A 24,904-nucleotide genomic window follows, 5' to 3' on the forward strand; every position below is an offset into this window, starting at 1 on the left:
GGAGCTGACGTGCTCGGTGCGTCTGAGGTATGAGGTGCTGCGGAAGAATACGCAGGCGGACAAGATGGAAGTGTACGGTGTTTCTAAGGGATGAGAAGCCGGAGCGGAAGATTGCTCGAGGAGCAAGAGATGTAGCTAGCGAGAAGGTCGACACGGGGTGCGACCGAGGGATGAAGAGCTGTAAATGAGTACGCTGGCGGACGAGCACGCGACGATTCCGAGGGACGAGAAGCTGGAGCGGAAGCCTGCTCAAGAAGGCCGAAAGGTGGGCTTGGGTGAGCCCTAATTCGGATGGCCGAGATCACCCAAGCAAGCAGAGCCGGAGCAGAAGACTCGGACCGAGGCGAGTTGAACCGGAGCAGAGGGCCCAGACCAGAAAAAGTCAACACTATTTACTTTCCTGGTCCGGGTGCTCGGAACTAGTTCGGGGTGCCCGGAACCTTTTCGGGTGTCCGAATAAAGTTTTATCCCCTCCCAAGCGCCTAAACCCTAAACCCTAAACCCTTCCAGGCGTCCCAACCAAGGCTATAAATATAGCCTTGGTCCAAGAAGCTGAACACAACAAGTAATTAGCACTTTCAACACTTGTGCGCTTAATTTGTAGTTTAGCTTCTTTATTTTCTGTGCTTAAATGCTGTAAGAGGCTTCTCCGCCTGAAGGAAATAGTTAGTGCGTTTCAACTTCATTGGATTAACAACCTCTTTGGTTATAACCAAGTAAAACCCCTTTGCCTCTTCTTTCCTGTTTTGTTTCGTTTACTTTATTTATGCAAGTGTTTATTTAAAAGATTGAGAAGGGTTGCTTTTTGTTTTTATTGGGCTATTCAACCCCCCTTCTAGCCGGCCGCCGCGGTCCAACAAGTGATATCAGAGCCAGGACGCCTCAAAAGGACTAACCACCGACTGAAGCAACGAGATGGCCGGAGCTAACATCTACCCACCAACTTTCGAGGGGGAGTTCATTTTTTGGAAGCAATGAATGCAAGTTTATTTTAAAACTGACTTTAATATGTTATTAATAATGAAATATGATTTTGAAGTGCGCAAAAGCAAAGAAGGAGAAGAACTTGAGGAGCATCAGTGGACTGATGAGCAACGTAACGATGTTATGGCAAATGGTAAGGCCGAGTCCAGTCTTTTAAGCGTACTACCTACCAAGGATCTCGATAGAGTCGGAAAGTACAAAAGTGCAAAAGAACTTTGGGAAAAGTTCTTGAAGCTATACGAAGAACCAGTTGAGGTCAAAGCTGACTCCTCGATGGACATTGAGCCGTCGTCAGAAGAATCTGAAATCGAGAAAATTGTCGGAACGTCTCTCACCGCCGAGCATCTACCAGAAGACGCAATCATCTCTTCCTCAATAAGCATCGAGAGCATCGATGAAGGAGGAGCAACGTCGGAAGAAAACAACTCAACAGGGGGAGAGTTAACAGCCGAAAAGGTAAGTTAGGTATAACCTCCACCTCCTGACCAATTGATTAATTCAATCAAAATCTTATCGAAAGAATTTTTTGAATTAGAAAATATATTATCAAAAGATTTTTACAAATCAGAAATTATTTTGTCGAAAGGATTTTGCGAATTAAAACCCAAAAAATTATTAAAGAATAGTGGGTTAAAGGAAACTCATGAAACAACTTGTCGATTGAAGAATTTCGACAAACTAACAATAGAAAATAACATGATAAAGGAAAGAATACAACTTTCTATATGCTTAATATTTTCTACTTCAAATTTAAAAAATTGTGACTTAAGAAATTATGATAGACTAAAATGGAAATTTAGATACCATAATGATATTAAAGAAATGGTAATAACTTAAGAACGAATTTTGTTTAAATAAAAAATAATAATAAGTCAGTATTATTCTTTTTTTAAACTATGAAAATTTCATTTGAGTTATCCGTACCTACAAAAGTTTTTTATTTAAAAAAAATTGCTTATCTAAAATGCAATTTGTGTTAAATCTTGAAAATACATGCTCTATTTTTTTCAAGATATCAAAAATTGATTTAGAAAGTTATCAAAAATTTGTTTTCAAAATCATGTTCTAATTGGTTTGTATTTTTCAAAGTATTTCAAATAAATATACTTCGCTTATTTTCAAATGAATATATTTTGTTTTACCCTTAGATTTTTTCTTGGAATCCCATTTTTTTATGTGATCAAAGGGGGAGAAGGAAAAGTATAAGTCTAGGGGAGATAGATCAAATTTTCTATCTTTTTTTGTACTTTAATGAAAAATTTTATTACCCTTAATTTATGTCTATTTACCCTAGCTTAACTTGGGTTGCTCATATCAAAAAAGGGGAGATTGTTGGAGCCCTAGGTTGTTTTGGTGTGATCAACAAGTTAAGTTAGGTCCTGTCGTGTTTTAACCTTGTGTCTAAGTGTGCAAGAGCTTAGGAGCACAGGGAGTCGAGCAAAAAATGCAGCTAGTGAGAAGGACAACATAGAAGGGAGCCGACGGGCCCGGTGCGTCTGAGGTACGAGGCATTGCGGAAGAGTACGCGGGCGAACGAGAAGGAATCGTGCGGTGTTTCCGAGGGAGCAAGAGACGCAGCTAGCGAGAAGGTCGGCATAGGGTGTGACCGAGGGACGAAGAACTGCGGATGAGTACGCTGATAGACGAGAAGTAAGCATGCGACGATTCCAAGGGACGAGAAGCTGGAGTGGAAGCCTGCTCGAGAAGGTCGGAAGTTGAGTTCGGGTGAGCCCTATTTCGGATGGCCGAGATCACCCAAGCAAGTGGAGCCGGAGCGGAAGACCCAGATCGAGGCGAGCTGAACCAGAGCAAAGGTCCTGGAGTAGAAAAAATCAACATTGTTGACTTTCCTGGTCAGGGCGCCCAAAACCATTCCGGCGCCCGGACCAGTCCAGGGCGCTCGGAACCTTCCGGACATCCGAACCTAGATGATTATCCAGATCACGGTCAACGCGATCTATGAGAGTAGAGATAAAGTTTTATCCCCTCCCAGGTGCCTGGAACCCTTCCAAGCACTCCAACCAAGGCTATAAATATAGCCTTGGTCCAAGAAGCTGAACACAACAAGCAATTAACATTTCCAACACTTGTGCGCCTAATTTATAGTTTATCTTCTTTATTTTTTGTGCTTAAATGTTGTAAGAGGCTTCTCTGTCTGAAGGAGATAGTTAGTACGCTTCAACTTCCTTGGATTAACAACCTCCCTAGTTGTAACCAAGTAAAACCCCTTTGCCTATTCTTTCCTGTTTTGTTTCGTTTACTTTATTTATGCAAGTGTTTATTTGAAAGATCGAGAAGGGTTGCTTTTTGTTTTTATAGGGTTATTCAACCCCCCCTTCTAGCTGGCCGTCGTGGTCCAACACTATATAACCAAGGCTTGGAAGCTTCGTTAAGGTTGACGAAATAGAGGTGGTTAACCCCTATTAGTAGTCTACCTGTGCCCTAGCATCTCAAGTATTCTTGTGAGAGTTGTGGTGAGGTTTCTCCACCCACAAGGAGCTACGTGAGCTAGCCGGAGTTTGCCGGCGAGTCATCCATTGACGGATCAAGATCGTCCACCTTACGGACAACCGTGGAGTAGGAGCCTTATCTCCGAACCATGTTAAACAACGTGTAGTGGTTTGTTTATTTTTGTCTTTATTATTTTTAGTCTTTGTATTCATATTCGTATTTGTTTTTGTATTATTCTACTGTGCAACTAACGAATAGGTAGGAAGCGATCATTTGGGGGGTACTGCATATTCAATCCCCCTTCTAGCCGGCCATACAAGATCCCCTACAATAACGTCAAAATTTTAAAAATGATTCTACCCTTTTGGTGCTACATGGAGGGGTGTAGACCAGGGGATGAAATATTTCTATTATGATGAATTTCTAGTAAGTAAAATTTATTATCAGGATTTTTATTATTTTTATAATAATTTATGAACTTATTGTCAGAGAAAAGATTTATTTGGAAGTCAGAGCACGAGATGACATTTTATGCAACCTGGAACACAGTTTGTGCTAAACTCTATAAAGATATGCTATACAAAGCAAGATAAAATAGAATAAGGTCATCCTATGTACCAGAGGATACTTGGAATGCATGATGAGTCATTTGGGTTGTAGACTGATGGCAAACAAATTCCACCATAGCTCAAGCCAATAGAAACACTAAGCTGACTGGCCTCTAGTACCGAAACCACAAATTAAAGTATACAGTTGGATCCTGATTGATCGTTGAGCATGCCTTAGACTTGGTGATTTTATAATTAATAAATTTATATAAGAATTATGTTATTATCAATAAATTCTAATATTTTTATTTAATTGTATTTTTTAATATTCAGGAAAGTGAGTTACAACGATCTCCTACTTGTTGGGAGGTATTTACCAATACACATAAGTCAAAGGATGGTACATTTGTTGATCGTTGATTGTCAGCATTAGATATAAGAATATAAACTTGACTATTTTTAACCATTAACAATGATTAGTTTTTATAATTGTATATATGATACTTTTATTTTTTTTATGTAAATAGGAAGAAATGACTGCTAAGGTTGCACTTGTGTCTCAGCCTGCTACAGAGGGAGATGAGGCACAGTCTCTATCCACTAACCAGTTAAATGAGATCTATTATAGTGTAGGATCGAAACGAACAAGAGAGAGTGGGTGAATCTCATTTTAAAACTTTTCTTTCAATTTTAAAAACTTGTCAGAAAACTAAATACACAGCGTAAAAATTAAATAAGAAAAGCACAATGGAAAATAAGTACACAAGTTGGTTTACTTGGTTAAAAGTTTCAATGACTCCTACTCTAAGGCCCATGATCTCTTGAACTATATAAATTGGGCAATCCACTAAATTCTTCTCTAAAAATCTTCAAGCAGAGAGGTCAATTATAAAAATGAGGAAAGTGTAACAATATACACTTTCCTATGCAGGTATAATAATAACTGAAAATATAATTTTACCGACACTTGTAGCAGTTGTAGTTCATAGCTCGAGGTCAGTGTCACTCTAACTGCAGCAGTTGGACATAGCAAGGTTGCAGCAGAGCGATAATAGAGAGACGAGGCACTAGAATGATCGAAAATGCTTGTTCAGAAGTGATGTGGAAAGAGCTAGCTGAACCCCTCTTTTATACTACATTGGAGACACCTCCAATGACCTAGGGCACCTCTAATTGTGTTGATCCAATATGAAAATTTTAATGTTTATCCACTTGAGGGCACCTCCAATCATCTGAGAGTGCCTCTAGTCCGATCTAAGGTGCCTTAAATCAATCCAAGGCACCTTCAATGGTTAAAACTTCATCCATAAGGTTTATCTGCGTGAAGGCACCTCCATCCAAGGCGCCTCTAGTGCCTCAGCTAAGGCACCTCCTATCAGCCGAGGCATCTCCAACACTGTTCATCCAAGGCACCCTCCATTCAACTAAGACACCTTAAGTACTATTCATCTAAGACTTAGTTTTTGCTCTAACTTCTACAAAATATGTTAGTCTAAAATAACATAGAATACCTGCAAAACAAAGTTAGCATAATAAAATTTATGAATTAGATCCTATCTGATATGATCATGATCTAGTCTTGGTCTCAACTTAGATTTTTAAAATAGATCTAAGTTGGACGAGCACCTACAGTTACACTGGGACTTGTCCTCACTGGTACTGTTGTTGGTGTTGCAAGGTTACAAATATAGTCCCACATTGAAAACACATGGGAAAGATCATGGGTTTGTAAAGAGAAAGATATCTCCATTGGCATGAGGCCTTTAGGGGAGAGCCCAAGAGCAAAGCCATGAGAGTCTAGGCCCAAAGTGGACAATATCATGCTATTATTGAGATATCTAAATTCTTTTCGATCATACAATTGGTATCAGAGCCCAGACTGCCAGAAGGTTTAACCGCAGACTGTGCACAAGAGCTATGGTCTGATTGAGGCATGTGGGTACAATATTGACCTCGAACAAAGAAAGTGGGGGCTCCTATGTTCAGATCAAGAGGACCAGACACTAGGCAGGAAGTCCTAGTTGCGGCTAGGTAAGGAAGTCCTAGTAGGTCGGGTGGACCGAGGGGCAGGAAGACCTGGTGGGTCGAGGATCGGATATGGGAAGCCTGTGGTCCTTTTTTTGAGGGGGGATTGTTGGTGTTGTAAGGTTGCAAACATAGTCCCACATTGAAAACACATGGGAAAGATCATGGGTTTATAAAGAGAAAGATATCTCCATTGGCATGAGGCCTTTTGGGGAGAGCCCAAGAGCAAAGCCATGAGGGTTTAGACCCAAAGTGGACAATATCATACTGTTGTGGAGATATCTAAATTCTTTTCGATCCTACAACTGTTTCCTCCAATTGCTTACCTAACCTGCTCACCAAACATCTAGTCCTCCAGATCTATTTAGATTTTCTCTAGTCCTACTTAGTGTTTGATCAACTTGATCGACTAAAACTTACCTGCAACACTGGTTTGTACAATAGATATAAAATACTAAGGTAAAGCAGTGTTAACATCTTTCAAGATTCCTTGGTCTGGTATCGAAAACCATTCGGTCACACATGGTTGGAGTTCACTCCTCCAAGACTTCTCATTACCTAAGTTACCTCCTCCTAGTATTTTCCATTGCTTAGCTTCACTCAATAGGACATTCCACACCTAGTTTTGCTCACCGGAACTTTCACTACCTAGCTTTACTCACTAGAACTTTCACCACCTAGTTTTACTCATTAGGGTCTAGCTTCACTCACTAGGACTTTCACTATGTGACTTCAATCATCAGGACTTCCACCACCTAGTTTCACTCACTAGGACTTTCACTACTTCACTCATCTTGACTTCTCACCTGCCTAACCTCCAATTAGGACTTTTCTTTGCCTAATCTTTAGTTAGGATTAGTCACTTAGTAAACTTCTCACCTGCTTAATCTCTGATTAGGATTTTCCCTTACTAGTCATCTAGTCTTGACTAGACTTTCTCTTCTAAACATCAAGTTCTATTTGAATCAACTCTTGCTCAAACTGATCAGACTTATCCACATTGTCAAATATCAAAACCCTAGAGACTAATTATGTTGGAGCAATCTATGTGACCCTAGATTTTGATGTTTGTGTAAAGATTTAAGTTAGGTTTATTATTATATTTGATATGTATTGTGAGTGTGCAAGATATAAGTAGAACAAGAAAAGTTCAAATGTGATCTTGGTAAAGGTGAAAGTCCAAGTGGAATCTTAGCAAAAAGAAAAGTCCAAGAGTGAGTCTTGGCGGTGTACATCCAAATATATAGTTTTGGCAACGTAAATCTAAGTGTAACTTAGTAAGGTTAAAGTCCCAAAGGTGAGGAGCTCCTTGTCAATAGAAGACCCGACAACAAGAACAAGGCCGAAAGATGCTCTTAAAGGTAAAGCATGAAGAATGGGGAAGGATTTGAGGGACGCAAGACTGATGGAGGAGGCTAGAAGGCAAGGTCAAGGTTGTACAGGAAAGGACGAGTGCCGAGAGAATGTACTCAAGGTAAACCTTAGGTTTAAGGTTTATTAGTCAACTGGTGTATGTACCAGTTGACTAGTGGTTGAGATGAGAGAGAACAGAATGGTTCTGTTCTCTCAACCAAAGTAGACTAGTCAATTAGTCCTAGCACCAGTCAACTGGTAGCCGACCGTTGGGGTGTAACGATCGGCTTCACTTAAAGGCTAGTTGACTGATGCATACACCAGTAGACTGGCAACGGAAAAATAGCTTGATGTTTTCCTCCCTAGCTCTATTTAATAAAGTTCAGAGTAGCTGGTTAAGGTGACAACAACAGAGGTGGTTAACCACTATTAAAGTCTCTAAAGTTCTCCTTGTGATCCAAGTGCTTGTGGTCAAGAGTTATGATGAGGTTTCTCCACCAACAAGGAGGTTGTGCTAGCTGGAGTTTGCTAGGGACTGATTCACCAACAGATTTAGGTTTCGTCTACCTTATGGGCATGCCGTGGATTAGGAGCAAGTTATCTCTGAACCACGTAAATGAACCCATCATTTGGTTTGTTGTGTTTATTGTTTATAGGTTATCTTTCATCTTATTAGTTTATTTTTATATTTCGTTGTGCACTAACAAGTGTAGGAAGCGATTAAAGTGGGCAATCGACTATTCACCCCCTCTGTAACGATCCAATTTTTCCTATTTTAAGTTCTAAAAGTCCAAAAAATATTTGGAAATACCTTTAAAATATTCTAGAGATTTTTAGAAATTTTTAGAGTATTTTTACGTAATTTTTGGAGGTCGTTTGGTAGGGTTACAAAAAGAAAAGAAGTTGTGACAAAAATCGTTGAAGGTGAGACTCGAACCCAAGACCTCCGGCCGAACCCGACCTAATCGGACACAGCCAACCAACTGAGCTATGCTCATTTTGTTAACCAAATACGAAGCGAATATAGTTGAGTTATAATGAGAACCCAAAGTTTAAAGTTAGACCTAGTTATAAAAGGTTAAGTTAGGAGGGATTAGGTTATTTTTCTTTTTCTCCCGAATCTCCTCTCCTCTCACGCGCGGCGCGGCGATTTGCTCCTGCTCGGGCGACGGCGAAGAAAAGGCTGGGTTTCAATTTTCGGCGCCGACGAAGCTTCCTTCCGGCTGGTTTTCATCCGCGGGTGGTTGTCTCGACAGAGGAGAACTTGGGAGCACGAAGGGATCACCGGGAAAAGTAGCTACCCGAACCCTAGAAGCTTCCCTTCCTTCTTTCCGGTTGTAAGTGCAAGAAACCCTAGGTAAGTACTACTCACCTGCGGTAGGAGTTGTTCCGATCTTTCGGTTTGTTTCCTTGTTTCCCGAGTTTCTTGAATCCGAACCATGTTATAAAGATTTTTGGCTTTGGGTGTTTTGCCGTGGGTTTCAAAGAGAGACCAAGAACTGGTTTTGTTTAATTGAGCATGTAGGATAACTCCGAATCTCTTTTGTTCTTCCCTTTGCTTCTATTGTAGTTGGATTCAGTGGTTAAGAGTAGTTGGTTGTGGTTTTACCTTGCTGTGAAGATTGCTGCCATTTAATACTGCCGTGAGTTTCCTATGCATAGAAGTGTTCTGGGAACAAATTCCTTGTTCATTCGTTTAAGGATTTCGGATTTGATGTTTCCTTGTGCTTAAAACTGCCGAGAGTTTTCCATGCTTAGAGGTGTTCTGTTGAAGAATATAACATTCTCTGTTTGTGCTATTAGCTCCTCGTTTATGATATTTGTTTATGCTATTAGTTCAAGTTTATGCTATTACAGAATTGAGGTCCTTATACCAAGTAGATTTTGAGCATTTCTTACATAGAAACTCTATTTCGAACTCCTGGTTAAACTGGACAGCCTTAATTTCAGCTTATAGTTGTCTCTTTAGCATGCCTACAGCCTTAAATGTAGTATTCGTGTAGGCCTAATTGCTGCCATAAATTCCAGCAAATGGATTTAGAGTTTTTACAACATGATAAGAGGCGTAAAGTTGCATTCTTTTACTTTTATTGCAGCATGCTAAAACGTCTAGAATTAGCTTCCTTTTTGCTTTATTTACAACATGATTGGAATCACTAAAGTAGCATTCTTTGCCTATATTTACAGCATGATTGGAATCACTAAAGTAGCATTCTTTGCCTATATTTACAGTATGATTGGAATTAGTTTACTCCCATGCTACTACCATGTTTTAGAATTCCTGAAACCATTTTTCTGGAAGTAGTTTAGGATTAAAAGAACACTAAAGCTTAATTAAATGCCAGAGCATTTTTAATATCAGAATAAGAAAGATAACAAGTAAGTAAAGCAAGAGGCTAGTACCCGACATCCAAGAGCTTGTCGTTAAACAAATCCAGGTGACCATTTCCGAGGTCTTGGCCCTGGTAGACCGAGGTCTGCTCTTTTAGGATTGGTGGCTCGCAACCCCAACCTATTAGGGAACGCGCATGAAATGGTACTAAGCCTGGGCCCAAGAAAAGAAAACCCAAGAAAAGAAAACCCAAGAAAAGAAAACCTAAGAAAAGAAAAGTTAAGTAAGAAGGAAGAAAGAAAAGAAAAGTTAAGTAAGAAGGAAGAAAGAAAGAAGAAGAAAGTAAAAGATAGAAATTAAAAGATTAATTTCTAACACAAGGATACAAGAAATGAAATAAGTTCCAAGCTTAGAATAAATAAGAATGGTTAGTTTTCTTTGATTCTAAGTTTACATTGTTAGTTTCTTGTTATCCTGCTTGATACTGAGTATGATTTGTATTCTGTTCATTTTCTGTATACCATGAGCACATGCAGATAGCTTTATTATTTCAGTTTCAGCACTTATGCATTTCATTTATGCATTTTGAGTTTTGTGAGATAAATTAGTACTTACTAAGCGTTTTCGCTTATAGATCTTGTCTTCTTTCCTCCTACTGCAGATAAAGGAAAAGCTAAGATATGAAGGGAGGCGACAGGGTGGTGGTGATGATGGATGTGTGTGGTGACTGAACTATGGAGAGGTCCAGAGGGGACTAGCAAGACTTATTTATTTAGAGTTTATGTCTAGTTTATTTTCCTTATTTCTGTTATGAAATTATGAGTTTATGATTGAGTTTGATGTGCATTGTAGCTTATTATGCTTCATTCTGGGAGCTTGAGTTTAGTTCATGTTGCTAGATTAGTTTTTGATTATGATATGATTTATTACTGCGTGGTTGTGAATAAATTATGATCCAGCCGCATGTGGCTGTGTATATATCTTGTGTATTATAGATTTGGTCACCGGTACAGGGGAGACTTTGCCGAAATTTTTCGGTAGGAATTTCTCTGAACCGTGATAAATCTAAGTGTCGCTAATAATAGCATAAGTGACATTAGTAAGTATAGTAGGAGTTAGGTAACGGTCGCCCTTAGAGAGTAGTAGTAAGAAGGGTGGTCATTACAGTTGGTATCAGAGCACTGTTCCATTCTCCAGCATCACACACACATCAGCATCATCCTTGTCGTCTCCAAGTAATAAAGTATTTAAATTCCTTTCTTATTTCTGCTTTCCTTATTTTTACTGCAGTATAGAGTACTTTCCTTTTTAGTACTAAAGTAAGATAGAAGATTTAGTTTCCCTTTTATTTATTCATATTTAAGTATGATTAGAAGGGTTAAAGTAAGATATCAAGCCTTTACCTTTCATAATTAGATGGCAAGAAGAGGACGTCCCCGTGCTACTCACACTGAGGAACCAGCTCAAGAGAACGAAGTGCCTAGAGCAACTGAGCCCAACCTTTCTGAAGTGGTTGCTCAGCTCCAGAGGCAAGTAGCAGAGCAGCAGCAAGTGATCACTCCTCCAACAGTCACTGTGAGACCCAGTGGTAACCGAGACTCCACCAGCTACTCTGGGAACCGTCACAAGACCCCAGAGACGAAGCTTATCTTATACAGTGGTGAAACTGAAACAGAGAGCTTCTCAGCACGACTGAGCCCCGGGATGCCCAGGCTTGGTTTAAAACACTAGAGAGCACTATGGAGCTTCTTGACTGGCCAGAAGTCGAGAAGGTCAAGTGCGCCTCTTTCTGCCTGTCTGGAGATGCTCGTATGTGGTGGGAGAGGATAAAGACCAAGAGAGCAGCTGATCAGATGAGCTGGGCTGATTTTCAGTCAGAGTTTTATGAAGAGTTCTTTCACCTGCAGATCACCAACAAGCACTACGAGGAGTTTATAGAGTTCAAGCAAGGTGACCTGTCAGTGGAGGAAGCGGCCAAGAAGTTCAACAGGTTAGCTCGTCTCTGTCCAGAGCTAGTGAGTACAGAGAAGGAGCGAGTCAGGCTGATGCTCAGAATGCTGAGACCACAGATAGCACTGAATGTGAGCAGTGGAGCTCATCGGCCCCAGACTGGCGAAGAATTGATCAGTAGAGCATTAATCGCTGAACATTACATGAACAACATCAAAGCACAGTGAACACAACATCAGTCAGTAAAGACAGAGGACAAGACAGCAGGAAGCCAGAAGTCACAGCCAAGCAAGCAGAACTGGAAGGGCAAAGGTAAAAGGAAGCAGTGGAACACAGGAGGTGGCCAGAAGGGAGGACCAGCAAACAAGCAGACCAAGTTCCCTCCCTGTCCCAAATGTGGGAGAACACACCCAGGAGCCTGCCTTTTGGGTAAAACTGGATGTTACTCCTGTGGTCAGGAGGGACACATGGCTAAAGAGTGCCCTAACAAATTCAAAGCACCTCAACCACAGCCATTGCAATATGGAGGCCAGCCTGCACAGTTGCACCACATGGGAGCGGCATTGGAGGGACCCTACATCAGTCAAGGAAGGTTAGAAGCCCCACCAGTTCCAGCCTTTGATGGTGCCAGAGTATTCTCCCTCACCAAAGAAGAAGCTGCTAGTGCCTCCACGGTCGTAACAGGTCAAGTAGTTATTTTCCCTACTGTACTATTTGACACTGGGCGACCCATTCTTTGTATCGATACCTTTTGCCAGTAGTTTCAGGTGCCTACAGAAAGTATGAACTCCAAGTTCTCGACAACCCTACCTGGGAAGTCATGGAATCAATCGATGGCTTCGAGTCTTGGTTAGAATTGCAGAGAGCTATATGTAAATCTAATAGTCCTCGCCATGCAGGATTTCGATATCATTTTGGTATGGATTTCCTCAGCAAGTCTGACTGCCGCGGAAAGAAAGTAATTTTTAGTCCAAGGTGAGTCATCTTTTGAGTTCACCGAAGAGGAAGACCCAGCTCCTCTCATCCCTAGCAGACACCGGATGTTAGCTAAAGGGTGTGCAGGTTTTCTTGCATACATAGTAAAGGTAGAAGGGAGAAGGGACTCAAGCAGGAGGAGGTCCGGGTAGTATGCGAGTATCCGAAGTATTTCGAAGAGCTACTGGACTACCTCCCAGCAGAGGTGGAATTTGAGATTGAATTGGTTCTGGAACCGGTCCAATTTCAAGCTCCGCATGTCTGCAGAGCTGAAGGAGTTACAAGAGCAACTACAGGAGTTCTTGGACAAAGGCTTCATTCGCCTAGTCACTCACCTTGGGGAGCTCTGTGTTGTTTGTCAAGAAGAAAGATGGGACAATGCGGATGTGCATAGACTACGAGCTTTGAATCAAGTGACAATCAAGAACAGTACCCCCTTCCCAAGATCGATGACTTATTTGATCGGTTAAGAGGAGCGACGGTGTTCTCAAAGATAGACTTGCGCTCTGGGTCCCATTGAAGGTGAAAGAAAGAGATATACCCAGAGCGGAGAACCAGATATGGACACTACGAGTTTGTAGTTATGCCATTTGGAGTGACCAATGCACTGCGGTCTTCATGGACCTAATGAACAGAGTGTTCAGAGAATATCTTGACAAATTTGTCATTGTATTCATCGATGACATTCTGGTCTATTCAAGGACCCCAGAGGAGCATGACACGCACTTGAGGATAGTACTGCAGACTCTTGAAGCAGCTTTATGCTAAATTCTCAAAGTGCGAGTTCCGGTTAAATCGGTGGCGTTTTAGGTCACATTATCTCTAAAGAAGGTATTCAAGTGGATCCGACCAAAGTGGAAGCGGTCAACAACTGGAGTAGACCCAAGAACGTCGGAGATCGAAGCTTCCTTGGTTTAGTGGGTACTATAGGAAGTTCGTGGAGGACTTTTCCGGATAGCTTCTCCGCTAACAACCCTCACCGAAAGAACAAGAGATTCGAATGGTCGGATAAATGTGAGCGAGCTTCCAAGAGCTAAAGAAGAGATTGATCGGTGCTCCGACTGTTCCACAGAGCGACAAGAGTTTCGACATCTACAGTGATGCTTCCAAGATGGGTTTAGGAGTTGTACTCATGCAAGAAGGAAAGGTCATAGCTTATGCTTCCAGACAACTCAAAGATTATGAGAAGAACTACCCTACTCATAATCTTGAGCTGGCAGCTGTGGTTTTTGCACTTAAACTCTGGCGACATTTTTTTGTATGGAGTTCAGTGTAGAATCTTCACAGATCATCAGAGTCTTAAGTACTTCTTCACTCAGAAGGACTTAAACATGAGACAGCGTAGGTGGCTGGAGTTGGTCAAAGATTACGACTGTGAAATTCTCTACCACCCAGGCAAAGCTAACAAAGTGGCAGATGCACTCAGCAGAAAATCTAGTGCATCACTGATGTCTTTGTCATCACTAGCCCTGCCACTGCAGAAGGAGTTGTCAGATTTTGGACTTGAAATTATCGAAGGACAGCCCTCTGCATTGACCTTAGAGTCCACATTGCTTGTGGAGATACAGAGAAAGCAAAGTGAAGATCCGGATATCCAGAAGATCAAGCAGGGGATACAGAAAGAAGACAACTCAGAGTTTAGAGTAACAGACAGCGGAATTCTTTATCAGGGGAGTCGCATTTGCGTGCCCAATGATGAGGAACTGAGAAAGAAGATCTTAGAGGAAGCTCACAGTACACCATACTCCATGCATCCTGGTTCTTCCAAGATGTACCAGGATGTGAAACAGAGGTTTTGGTGGTCAGGACTCAAAAGAGATGTAGCTAAGTATGTCAGTACCTGCTTGACATGTCAGAGAGTCAAAGCAGAACACCAGAGACCAGGAGGAGTTCTTCAGCCTCTTCCAATACCAGAATGGAAATGGGAAGACATTTCCATGGACTTCATAACAGGTCTTCCAAGAACCACCAATGGAAATGATGTGATATGGGTAATAGTAGACCGATTGACCAAGTCTGCTCATTTCCTAGCCATCAAGGTGTCCCACTCCATAGAGCAGTTGGCCCAGCTATATGTTAAAGAGGTAGTCGGACTTCATGGAGTTCCTAAATCTATCGTTTCTGATAGAGATGGGCGCTTCACCTCACACTTTTGGGAGTGAGTTCAGAATGCACTAGGCACCAAACTCAAGTTCAGCACAGCTTTCCATCCACAGACTGATGGACAGACAGAGCGAGTGAATCAGATTTTAGAAGACATGCTCAGAGCTTGTGCGCTAGATTTCAAAGGAAGTTGGTGCAAGTATTTGTGCTTAGCTGAATTCGCTTACAACAATAGCTATCAGGCCACCATCAAGATGGCACCTTATGAAGCACTTTATGGCAGGAAATGCAGATCACCCATATGCTGGCAAGAAGCAGGAGAGAGAAAAGAGATGGAAGCAGAGCTAGGCATTCAGACAGAGGTGATAGATGAGACTACTCAAGCAATCCAGAAAATCAGACAGAGAATTGAGACTACCCAGAGCAGACAGAAGAGTTATGCTGACACACACCGTAGGCCATTGGAATTCCAAGTAGGAGATTCAGTTTTCCTCAAGGTCGCTCCTATGAAGGGAGTGATGAGATTTGGCAAGAAGGGCAAATTAAGTCCTCGCTATGTAGGACCTTACCTGATCATAGAGAGGATTGGGAAAGTAGCTTACAGGCTGGACTTACCACAAGACATGTCAGCAATACACAATGTGTTTCATGTCTCTATGCTAAAGAAGTGTCTCCATGACCCGAGCCAAGTGATTCAGCCTCAGTCAGTGCAGATCCAAGAGGATCTTAGTTATGAGAGCAGATCTACACAGATAGTGGACAGAGCAGTCAAGAGATTGAGAAATAAAGAAGTACCACTAGTGAAGGTCGTCTAGTAGAACCAGAAGCACGAGGAAATCACTTGGGAGCGGGAGGACAGTATGAGACAGAAGTATTCTAAGTTCGAGGACGAACTTTTTATAAGGTATGGGGGATTGTAACGACCCAATTTTTCCTATTTTAAGTTCTAAAAGTCCAAAAAATATTTGGAAATACCTTTAAAATATTCTAGAGATTTTTAGGAATTTTTAGAGTATTTTTACGTAATTTTTGGAGGTCGTTTGGTAGGGTTACAAAAAGAAAAGAAGTTGTGACAAAAATCGTTGAAGGTGAGACTCGAACCCAAGACCTCCGGCCGAACCCGACCTAATCGGACACAGCCAACCAACTGAGCTATGCTCATTTTGTTAACCAAATACGAAGCGAATATAGTTGAGTTATAATGAGAACCCAAAGTTTAAAGTTAGACCTAGTTATAAAAGGTTAAGTTAGGAGGGATTAGGTTATTTTTCTTTTTCTCCCGAATCTCCTCTCCTCTCACGCGCGGCGCGGCGATTTGCTCCTGCTCGGGCGACAGCGAAGAAAAGTAGGTGTGGTTTCCGGCGCCGACGAAGTTTCTTCCGACCATTTTTCATCCGCGGGTGGTTGTCTCGACAGAGGAGAACTTGGGAGCACGAAGGGATCACCGGGAAAAGTAGCTACCCGAACCCTAGAAGCTTCCTTTCCTTCTTTCCGGTTGTAAGTGCAAGAAACCCTAGGTAAGTACTACTCACCTGCGGTAGGAGTTGCTCCGATCTTTCGGTTTGTTTCCTTGTTTCCCGAGTTTCTTGAATCTGAACCATGTTATAAAGATTTTTGGCTTTGGGTGTTTTGCCGTGGGTTTCAAAGAGAGACCAAGAACTGGTTTTGTTTAATTGAGCATGTAGGATAACTCCGAATCTCTTTTGTTCTTCCTTTTGCTTCTATTGTAGTTGGATTCAGTGGTTAAGAGTAGTTGGTTGTGGTTTTACCTTGCTGTGAAGATTGCTGCCATTTAATACTGCCGTGAGTTTCCTATGCATAGAAGTGTTCTGGGAACAAATTCCTTGTTCATTCGTTTAAGGATTTCGGATTTGATGTTTCCTTGTGCTTAAAACTGCCGAGAGTTTTCCATGCTTAGAGGTGTTCTGTTGAAGAATATAGCATTCTCTGTTTGTGCTATTAGCTCCTCGTTTATGATATTTGTTTATGCTATTAGTTCAAGTTTATGCTATTACAGAATTGAGGTCCTTATACCAAGTAGATTTTGAGCATTTCTTACATAGAAACTCTATTTCGAACTCCTGGTTAAACCGGACAGCCTTAATTTCAGCTTATAGTTGTCTCTTTAGCATGCCTACAGCCTTAAATGTAGTATTCGTGTAGGCCTAATTGCTGCCATAAATTCCAGCAAATGGATTTAGAGTTTTTACAACATGATAAGAGGCGTAAAGTTGCATTCTTTTACTTTTATTGCAGCATGCTAAAACGTCTAGAATTAGCTTCCTTTTTGCTTTATTTACAGCATGATTGGAATCACTAAAGTAGCATTCTTTGCCTATATTTACAGCATGATTGGAATCACTAAAGTAGCATTCTTTGCCTATATTTACAGTATGATTGGAATTAGTTTACTCCCATACTACTACCATGTTTTAGAATTCCTGAAACCATTTTTCTGGAAGTAGTTTAGGATTAAAAGAACACTAAAGCTTAATTAAATGCCAAAGCATTTTTAATATCAGAATAAGAAAGATAACAAGTAAGTAAAGCAAGAGGCTAGTACCCGACATCCAAGAGCTTGTCGTTAAACAAATCCAGGTGACCATTTCCGAGGTCTTGGCCCTGGTAGACCGAGGTCTGCTCTTTTAGGATTGGTGGCTCGCAACCTCAACCTATTAGGGAACGCGCATGAGATGGTACTAAGCCTGGGCCCAAGAAAAGAAAACCCAAGAAAAGAAAACCCAAGAAAAGAAAACCTAAGAAAAGAAAAGTTAAGTAAGAAGGAAGAAAGAAAAGAAAAGTTAAGTAAGAAGGAAGAAAGAAAGAAGAAGAAAGTAAAAGATAGAAATTAAAAGATTAATTTCTAACACAAGGATACAAGAAATGAAATAAGTTCCAAGCTTAGAATAAATAAAAATGGTTAGTTTTCTTTGATTCTAAGTTTACATTGTTAGTTTCTTGTTATCCTGCTTGATACTGAGTATGATTTGTATTCTGTTCATTTTCTGTATACCATGAGCACATGCAGATAGCTTTATTATTTCAGTTTCAGCACTTATGCATTTCATTTATGCATTTTGAGTTTTGTGAGATAGATTAGTACTTACTAAGCGTTTTCGCTTATAGATCTTGTCTTCTTTCCTCCTACTGCAGATAAAGGAAAAGCTAAGATATAAAGGGAGGCGACAGGGTGGTGGTGATGATGGATGTGTGTGGTGACTGAACTATGGAGAGGTCCAGAGGGGACTAGCAAGACTTATTTATTTAGAGTTTATGTCTAGTTTATTTTCCTTATTTCTGTTATGAAATTATGAGTTTATGATTGAGTTTGATGTGCATTGTAGCTTATTATGCTTCATTCTGGGAGCTTGAGTTTAGTTCATGTTGCTAGATTAGTTTTTGATTATGATATGATTTATTACTGCGTGGTTGTGAATAAATTGTGATCCAGCCGCATGTGGCTGTGTATATATCTTGTGTATTATAGATTTGGTCACCGGTACAGGGGAGACTTTGCCGAAATTTTTCGGTAGGAATTTCTCTGAACCGTGATAAATCTAAGTGTCGCTAATAATAGCATAAGTGACACTAGTAAGTATAGTAGGAGTTAGGTAACGGTCGCCCTTAGAGAGTAGTAGTAAGAAGGGTGGTTGTTACACCCTCTAGCCGAACATAAAGGTCCCAACAAATGATATTAGAACAAGGAGTGCTCTTGAAGGACTAACCACTGAAAGGAGAAAGTGCTAGAGGAAGAACATGGAGTTGGAAGGACCACTAGGATAGGATATCTGAATCTCACTTCTATATGATTGAGATGATTTTGAGTATTGGAGGAAGTGCTTGGAGACGTAGTTCCAAATAGATTAAGACCATTGGACAGTGTTGAAAGTTTCTTTTGAAATTCTAACAGACAAGAAGGGGAAGCGTCTCTAACCTCGGCATTTGACCAAGGAGGAAAGGAAGCAATTGGAGACGGATAAGGATGTAGCTAGAATTGTATTGAACTTATTACCTCATAATATTATGTCACGTGTAGGTAAGTACAAGTGTGCTTATGAGCTATGAAATAAAGTGATTGCTCTTCATGAATATCCTACCCAAGCACAAGAAGTGAAGGAGCTCAAGGAGAATGGCTCATTGGTCCGAGAGGAGGAGAAGGACCAATCAGATGGGGAGATGAGCTCAACTTCCGAAGAGGAGGAAGAAGTAGAACTATCCACATCTTCAAGTGAGAAAGAATAGTCCAAAACAAGTGAGGAAGAAGTCTTAGAAGTTCAACCCTCAACTTCAACTACCGAGAAAAGCAGGAAATCACACATCAAGTGCTTTGAATATGGTGAGATGGGACACTACAAGAGTAGGTGTCCATTTTTCAAGAAGATAAATGAGATAAATCATAAACCCTATAAAGCTGATTTAAAAACTAATGTGGGTTGTAGGGATGGTGACAAGAAGAAGTGGCATATCATATGCTTTACGTGTGGTGAGCAGGATCATACCACGCAAAGTGACCAAGGAGGGGAGAGCTCAAGGAGATGGGCAATTGAAGTAATGGAGGAGGATGAAGCCATGAGATGCTCATATCAAGGGGAGCTCGAATGGTAGGTAGGAAGGTATACCCTAACTTGAACTTTAATTCAAATATTAATTCAAGTTCTAGGAATATGCATGCTAGAAATAATGTAGATTATTTATTCATGCATAATTATAGATTTAGGTATAATTATAGGAATATGGTTAGCATGGTTGATAATCCTAGGAAGTCAAACCTAAAGGTTTGACCTAACAAGAACCAAACTACCATTTCTAAGAAGAGGAAGTTAGTGAAGGATCTAGGCATTAATTTCAAGAAGGGGAGACACATGCCTAGAAATGTGAGTAGGTCTAGGAATGTCCATGGTAGATAAGTGGATTCTAGGGTTAGAAATATAGAATTAGAAAATCAAGCTTTAAGGGAGAAGCTTGATAGGGTAGAAAAAGTCCTATATAGATTCATTGGTGGATCTAAAGGATTTGATAGAAGTTTGGGTAGTAAAAGATCCAAGGGTGATAGATCTGATTTGGGATACTAGTTTTCATCAAATAAGAGTAAGGGGAAGTTACCCATGCACTACAAGAAAATTGGGATTCTAGAATACTTAAATGACAACACTTTTTATAAAAAGCGTTGTCTATTTTTTTTTTAACAACGCTTTTAGTGAAAAGTGTTGTCTATTTCATTATTTTCTTATTAATAGACAACGCTTTTCTAAAAACCGTTGTCTATTAGTGATTTTTACGGGTCAAAGACAACCTTCGTAAAAGCATTGTCTATTAGCCTTTTTTTTAGTGTCTACGACAACATTTTTTAAAAAGTGTTGTCTATTGTTAAGTTCTTATCTAAATCTTGATTAATACAAACCGTTGGATCTAAATAAGGAGTAGAAAACCCGAACCCTTCTCCCAACTCCTATCTTCCGATCGTTTTTGATCCCGAACCCTTCTCTCAACTCCTCATCTCACGCGGCCTTCTCCATCCAACTCCTCTCCAGCAAACCCCTCTCCAGCAAACCCCTCTCTGCGAACCACTCCTCCGAACTCCTCTCCGTCAAGAGGCAGATCCTGGTGCTGAGGTGATCGACCACGACAGATCCCGGTGCTGAGGCCTCCTCTCTTCCCTGCCGTCGCTTCCACTTTCCACCAAGAAAAACCCTTCCCCTCAGCCTCGTAACCATCCTTCTGGTCAATTTTCCTTCTTTGACTCGCTCTCTCTCTTATTGTAAGAATGCTCATTTTTTAGATCTTTGTCGTCAGCCCGATTCCTCAAACTGCTCACTGATTAGACCCTCAAATGGCCTCCGGATCGGGAGTTCACGGTCGTTTCTTCTGATTCGACAGTGAGTCTTTGACAGATGTGGCGTACAAGATGGCTGCGATGTTTCCGTCAGCCATCGAGCGGGTGGTGCTTTGCTGCACCGACGTGTGCCTCGAGGAGAGGGATCTCACCGAGGGCCTCTTTGTCGTTTCGAATGCAGATGACGCGGTGGAGATCCTTTTGCCCCAGTGGCCGGAAAAGCTTCGTCAGCTCGTCCGGCTGTCCTTCATCCACCCACCATTCATAATGTCGTCTTGCTTCCTCCGGGACTACATACAGGTTGATCATAGATGATCAATCCGAAGATCTATCTTACATTAGCTTCAAAATTAGACGGATCATGATTAGGTTGTGATTGAATCGACATTATCATTCAAAGACAGCCATGATCTAACACTAAACCTTCTCATTCATCTATCAGGCCAACATGAATGCCAAGCAGATTTCTTGTTTTCCCCATGAATGTGAAGCGAGACTTGCTTTGATAGTTACCGTGCCCTTGTCTTTTTTTCCAGGTGATGTGCACAGTTTATGCAAAAGAGAAGATAGAGTTACTTCATGCTTTAATCTATGAAAGAAAACACTTGGCCCTTCCAGAGATTGCACAGGTGATCATTCCTTATGCCCCATTTTCAATTTTTTTACCTTTGCAAAATCCTTTAGTATAGTACTGAAGATTGTTTCATCTTATCTAGGCTACTTGAAAGATAAATTGCTTATGACTATGTTAATACTACGTTGTTACATCTTAAGATACATGTTTCTCACTGTACAACCAACATTGATAGTGTGGGGCGAGAAAGATCGAATTTTTCCTTTAGAGTTGGGTCACAGCTTAAAGAGGTTAGTAGATGGATTATAAAGTACAGTTCTAGAGATCATATTTGTTCTAAATGTAAAACCTGCAGGCATTTAGGAGATAGAGCTCAGCTAGTAGTCATCAAGAATGTTGGGCATGCTGTTAATCTTGAGAAGTCCAGAGAATTTTGCGAGAATATAATCAAATTCTTCCATGATTCTTCCTTCAATGATCACAATTGGCAGAAGGTATGTGTCTATTTCTGGAGAAAGTAAGTTTAATGATGATTGATCTTTATCTCAAAGGAGTTAAGGCTACTCTTGTAGAATTGTTTCTGTTGTTGTAACAATTAAGCCTACTCTGTGAATACCTTCTTGGAGAAACTATTCTTCCATGACTAGAAAAGTGAGCTTATATGGTTGAAACAAAACTATAGGGAACCTCTTGTCGAAAACAAATTGGCCTTGAACCCCACTTGGTGTGGCTGGTCTAACCATCCAACTCATATGTTTGGAAACTCATTATGTTGTTGAACCTAGAACTACATTAGTTTTGGACCAAGAATCCTAAAAACTAATTTCTGCATTCGGAATTGTTGAACTTAGAACTACATAAGTTTTCTTGATTCTTGTATTCATAACCTTGTGCATGTGAATTCATATTTTTTAGTCTTGACCACAGAGTGTCCCCATACCATATTTCTCATTTAGAACAGTAGCTACAAAGTTAAACCCGTTAGAAACTTTGCACGTTGACGAAAAACCCTCCACATCTTGCCCACCATTCATAAGAAGTTTCATCAAAATTACTACATAGTGCACACAATACTATACTATATTAATAGAAAATAATTATTTTTATAGTGTATTATATCATACAATGTTGTATCAAATAGGAAACACCGTCTACTATCGACTGCAATAATTGGATGTCTTACTACCTCCTATTCAGTAAATAGTAGTCTTACTAATTGTATATGCACTAATTATGTGTTTGTTGCATAGTTTCCATTGGATTCTCACTGTCATTGACCCTTACAATGAAGTTATTTATTTGTTGTATTCTCTAAAGCACCACATTCATGATGAGGATTAGAAATATATAGTGGAAATGTGAGTTCATATTTCTTTTTTATTAAGTATTTATGTTAATACAAAACTCATATATAAAAAATCATTAACGTATGAAGGGCCTTAAGATTGTTTAATTCAAACAAGGGAAGGAAAGGTAGAAAAAAGGCTATGTGGGTAATAGTAAAGGTATGTGTAATTACATATAACATATATTTTAATGTGTATGTTTATCATTAATAATTTTATTTTAACATATATTTCACATTTAGTGTTTTTTTTTTGAAAAATATTGACAACAAAATGAAAAATATACTTCTCATTGTGCCACTTCAGAAACCATCATCTATCTATATTATTATCCTCTTGTTTGAAAGAAAAAATTATCACACCTATCATCCTTAGTAGATGGTTGTTATTTTATAAAGCATAATGATTTATAGGACAGAGGTTTATTATTATAGTATCATATCCTATGAGTTGCTGGCATAGATAGAGTACTCTTTCCTGGCCTAGCTAGCATGTCCAACTGCCTCTATTTTTTTTTCAGTATTCTTTGGTGATGAGATTAAAGGGTACTAACTATCAGTGTTTTTTTCCCCTCATACTGGTGCCCAAGCAACTGCATAAGAAAAATTAACTTCAATTTGATTATTAGTATTTTAAAAATAGATGATTAAGAGTATTTTCATAGTGATGGTTGCTAATTCTTATTGTAATAAATGGGGAGATTGTACTCACAACTATTCTTTTTTAGGACATGAATATGGCTTCTCATGCCATTTCTTTGCATTATTATATTCCAATTACTATTGTGCATTAGCATTTCTTATTTTTGTGTAGGGGATTTCACCGGCACAAGATTGGACTTCAAAAAACAAACCTGCAGGTTCTTTAAATTCTCATTCTTACATTGTACAACTCTATTGTTAACATATCTCTGCAAATTTTTCTCGGTGTAATGATGAATGTTATTTTTAGTCTTCTCAGTAGATATTAGTCAACCAACAATATTTTTTGGTTTCATTCACTAGTCTGAGATGTGTTCTTTAAGATATATTTTGGTTAGTCTAGATTAGTTCATATGTTTGCCCATAGAGCTGGTGTGATATTAACTACTAAGAATTCCTATGATTTTCATCCTATTTCTATGATGCAATGCTTTATATAATCCAGTTCAAGTTCAATTAATAATTTATGATGGTCCTGAAATTACTGTTTGGTATCACATTAACAATGGCTCCGTTTTAGGTTGATTCTGAAGTTATGAGAGTGGAGTGATCAAAGAGGAAGACAAAGTAGAATTATCACAACTAAGAGTTTAATCTTTGTAGCTTATCACACTTAGTTTCCTATTGATGTGATGAATTTATTCCATGAAATTAAGAAATTCTGAGTACTCCATGTGCCATATATGGACTCAATTCAAGTTGATGGTTTTTTGTTCATGGTACTATTTTCAACTTATGTACTGATTTTGATGTTCGAGTTCTTTTAGGTACTTGATCCATATTAGAATTCATATTAGAAACTGCATTTCTTTCAACTTAGGTACTGATTTTAGAATGCATATTAGAAACTGCATGCATTTTAGAATGCAGTTTGAAGAAACGTTGTCTTTCTGCAAGCCAAGCTTTCTTTCTGCAAGCTTTATTTCTGCAGTTTGAAGAAACGTTGCATTTCTGCAACAACAGTGCTTTTTGCAAGAAAGCGTTTGCAGAGAAGAAAGCGTTTCATTTCTGCAAGCTTTCTTTCTACAGTTTGAAGAAACGTTGCATTTCTGTAAGCTTTCTTTCTTTCTGCAAGCATTTCATTTCTGAGTAATGAGTTTTGGTTCATTTATAGAAAATAGCTAGTAGAAGTAATTTTTTGGTTCAAACTATTGACTGTAATTTTTTGTTTATATTTCAGGCCAACTGTTCAATCTGTTCAAAGCTCATAAAGGTCCTAGACAAAATCCAATTTCTTATTCCTGTAATAGATTGAGAAAGACAAGCTACATCTTTAGTATTGTGGTAGTAATTACTGTACTGTTTTGTCTCATTCTCAAGCAGATAATAATTTTTTGAGTGTAGCTAGTAGAAGTAAACAGATTGTTGGCTTCGAGGTCGGCTAGTTATTTTTTGCTCTTTTGTTTTATATGTGAATATCACTATCTACTTTGAAACAAAATTAGTGTTAATTTTGATATTTACTAGCTTCTCATGTAATTAAATACTAATATTACTTCAATGTCAGAATTCTATTATTTTGGTATGAGTTTGAAATCATTAGCTGAGTTGATTATATGTAAAATTCGAATCTAGATAGGGTAAAAGAAAAATAATAGTTTCGTAAATATAAAAATAATGATTTTTTATTTTTTTTTATTTTTTTCTTTAAAACAACAACGCTTTTAAAGCGTTGCAAAAAATGTTGTCTTTGTAAAAAAACAACAACGCTTTAAAAGCGTTGTAATAG

At 39.5% G+C, this 24,904-nt stretch overlaps 1 protein-coding gene across 1 annotated transcript; it reads left to right on the top strand.

Moving 5' to 3' along the window:
* Positions 1-1,107: 1,107 nt before the first annotated feature.
* On the top strand, positions 1,108-24,560 carry LOC121972273. The gene is made up of 8 exons (XM_042523961.1): positions 1,108-1,372; positions 20,613-20,854; positions 21,091-21,179; positions 21,347-21,418; positions 21,484-21,622; positions 24,107-24,203; positions 24,356-24,418; positions 24,499-24,560. The coding sequence occupies exons 1-8, from the start codon at positions 1,108-1,110 to the stop codon at positions 24,558-24,560; spliced, it is 1,029 nt and encodes a 342-aa protein (XP_042379895.1).
* Positions 24,561-24,904: the final 344 nt, after the last annotated feature.

The sequence above is a fragment of the Zingiber officinale genome, chromosome 4A, assembly GCF_018446385.1.
Source record: "Zingiber officinale cultivar Zhangliang chromosome 4A, Zo_v1.1, whole genome shotgun sequence".
Classification (NCBI taxonomy): Eukaryota; Viridiplantae; Streptophyta; class Magnoliopsida; order Zingiberales; family Zingiberaceae; genus Zingiber; species Zingiber officinale.

Bases quoted from the DNA above. Each gene is read 5' to 3' on its own strand.
- LOC121972273 (XM_042523961.1), top strand. From the start codon at position 1,108: ATGGCAAATGGTAAGGCCGAGTCCAGTCTTTTAAGCGTACTACCTACC. The intron at 21,623-24,106 runs GTATGTGTCTAT...TTATTTCTGCAG, and splicing joins ATGATCACAATTGGCAGAAG to TTTGAAGAAACGTTGCATTT. The intron at 24,204-24,355 runs GTTTGAAGAAAC...TTTATATTTCAG, and splicing joins CTGCAAGCTTTCTTTCTACA to GCCAACTGTTCAATCTGTTC.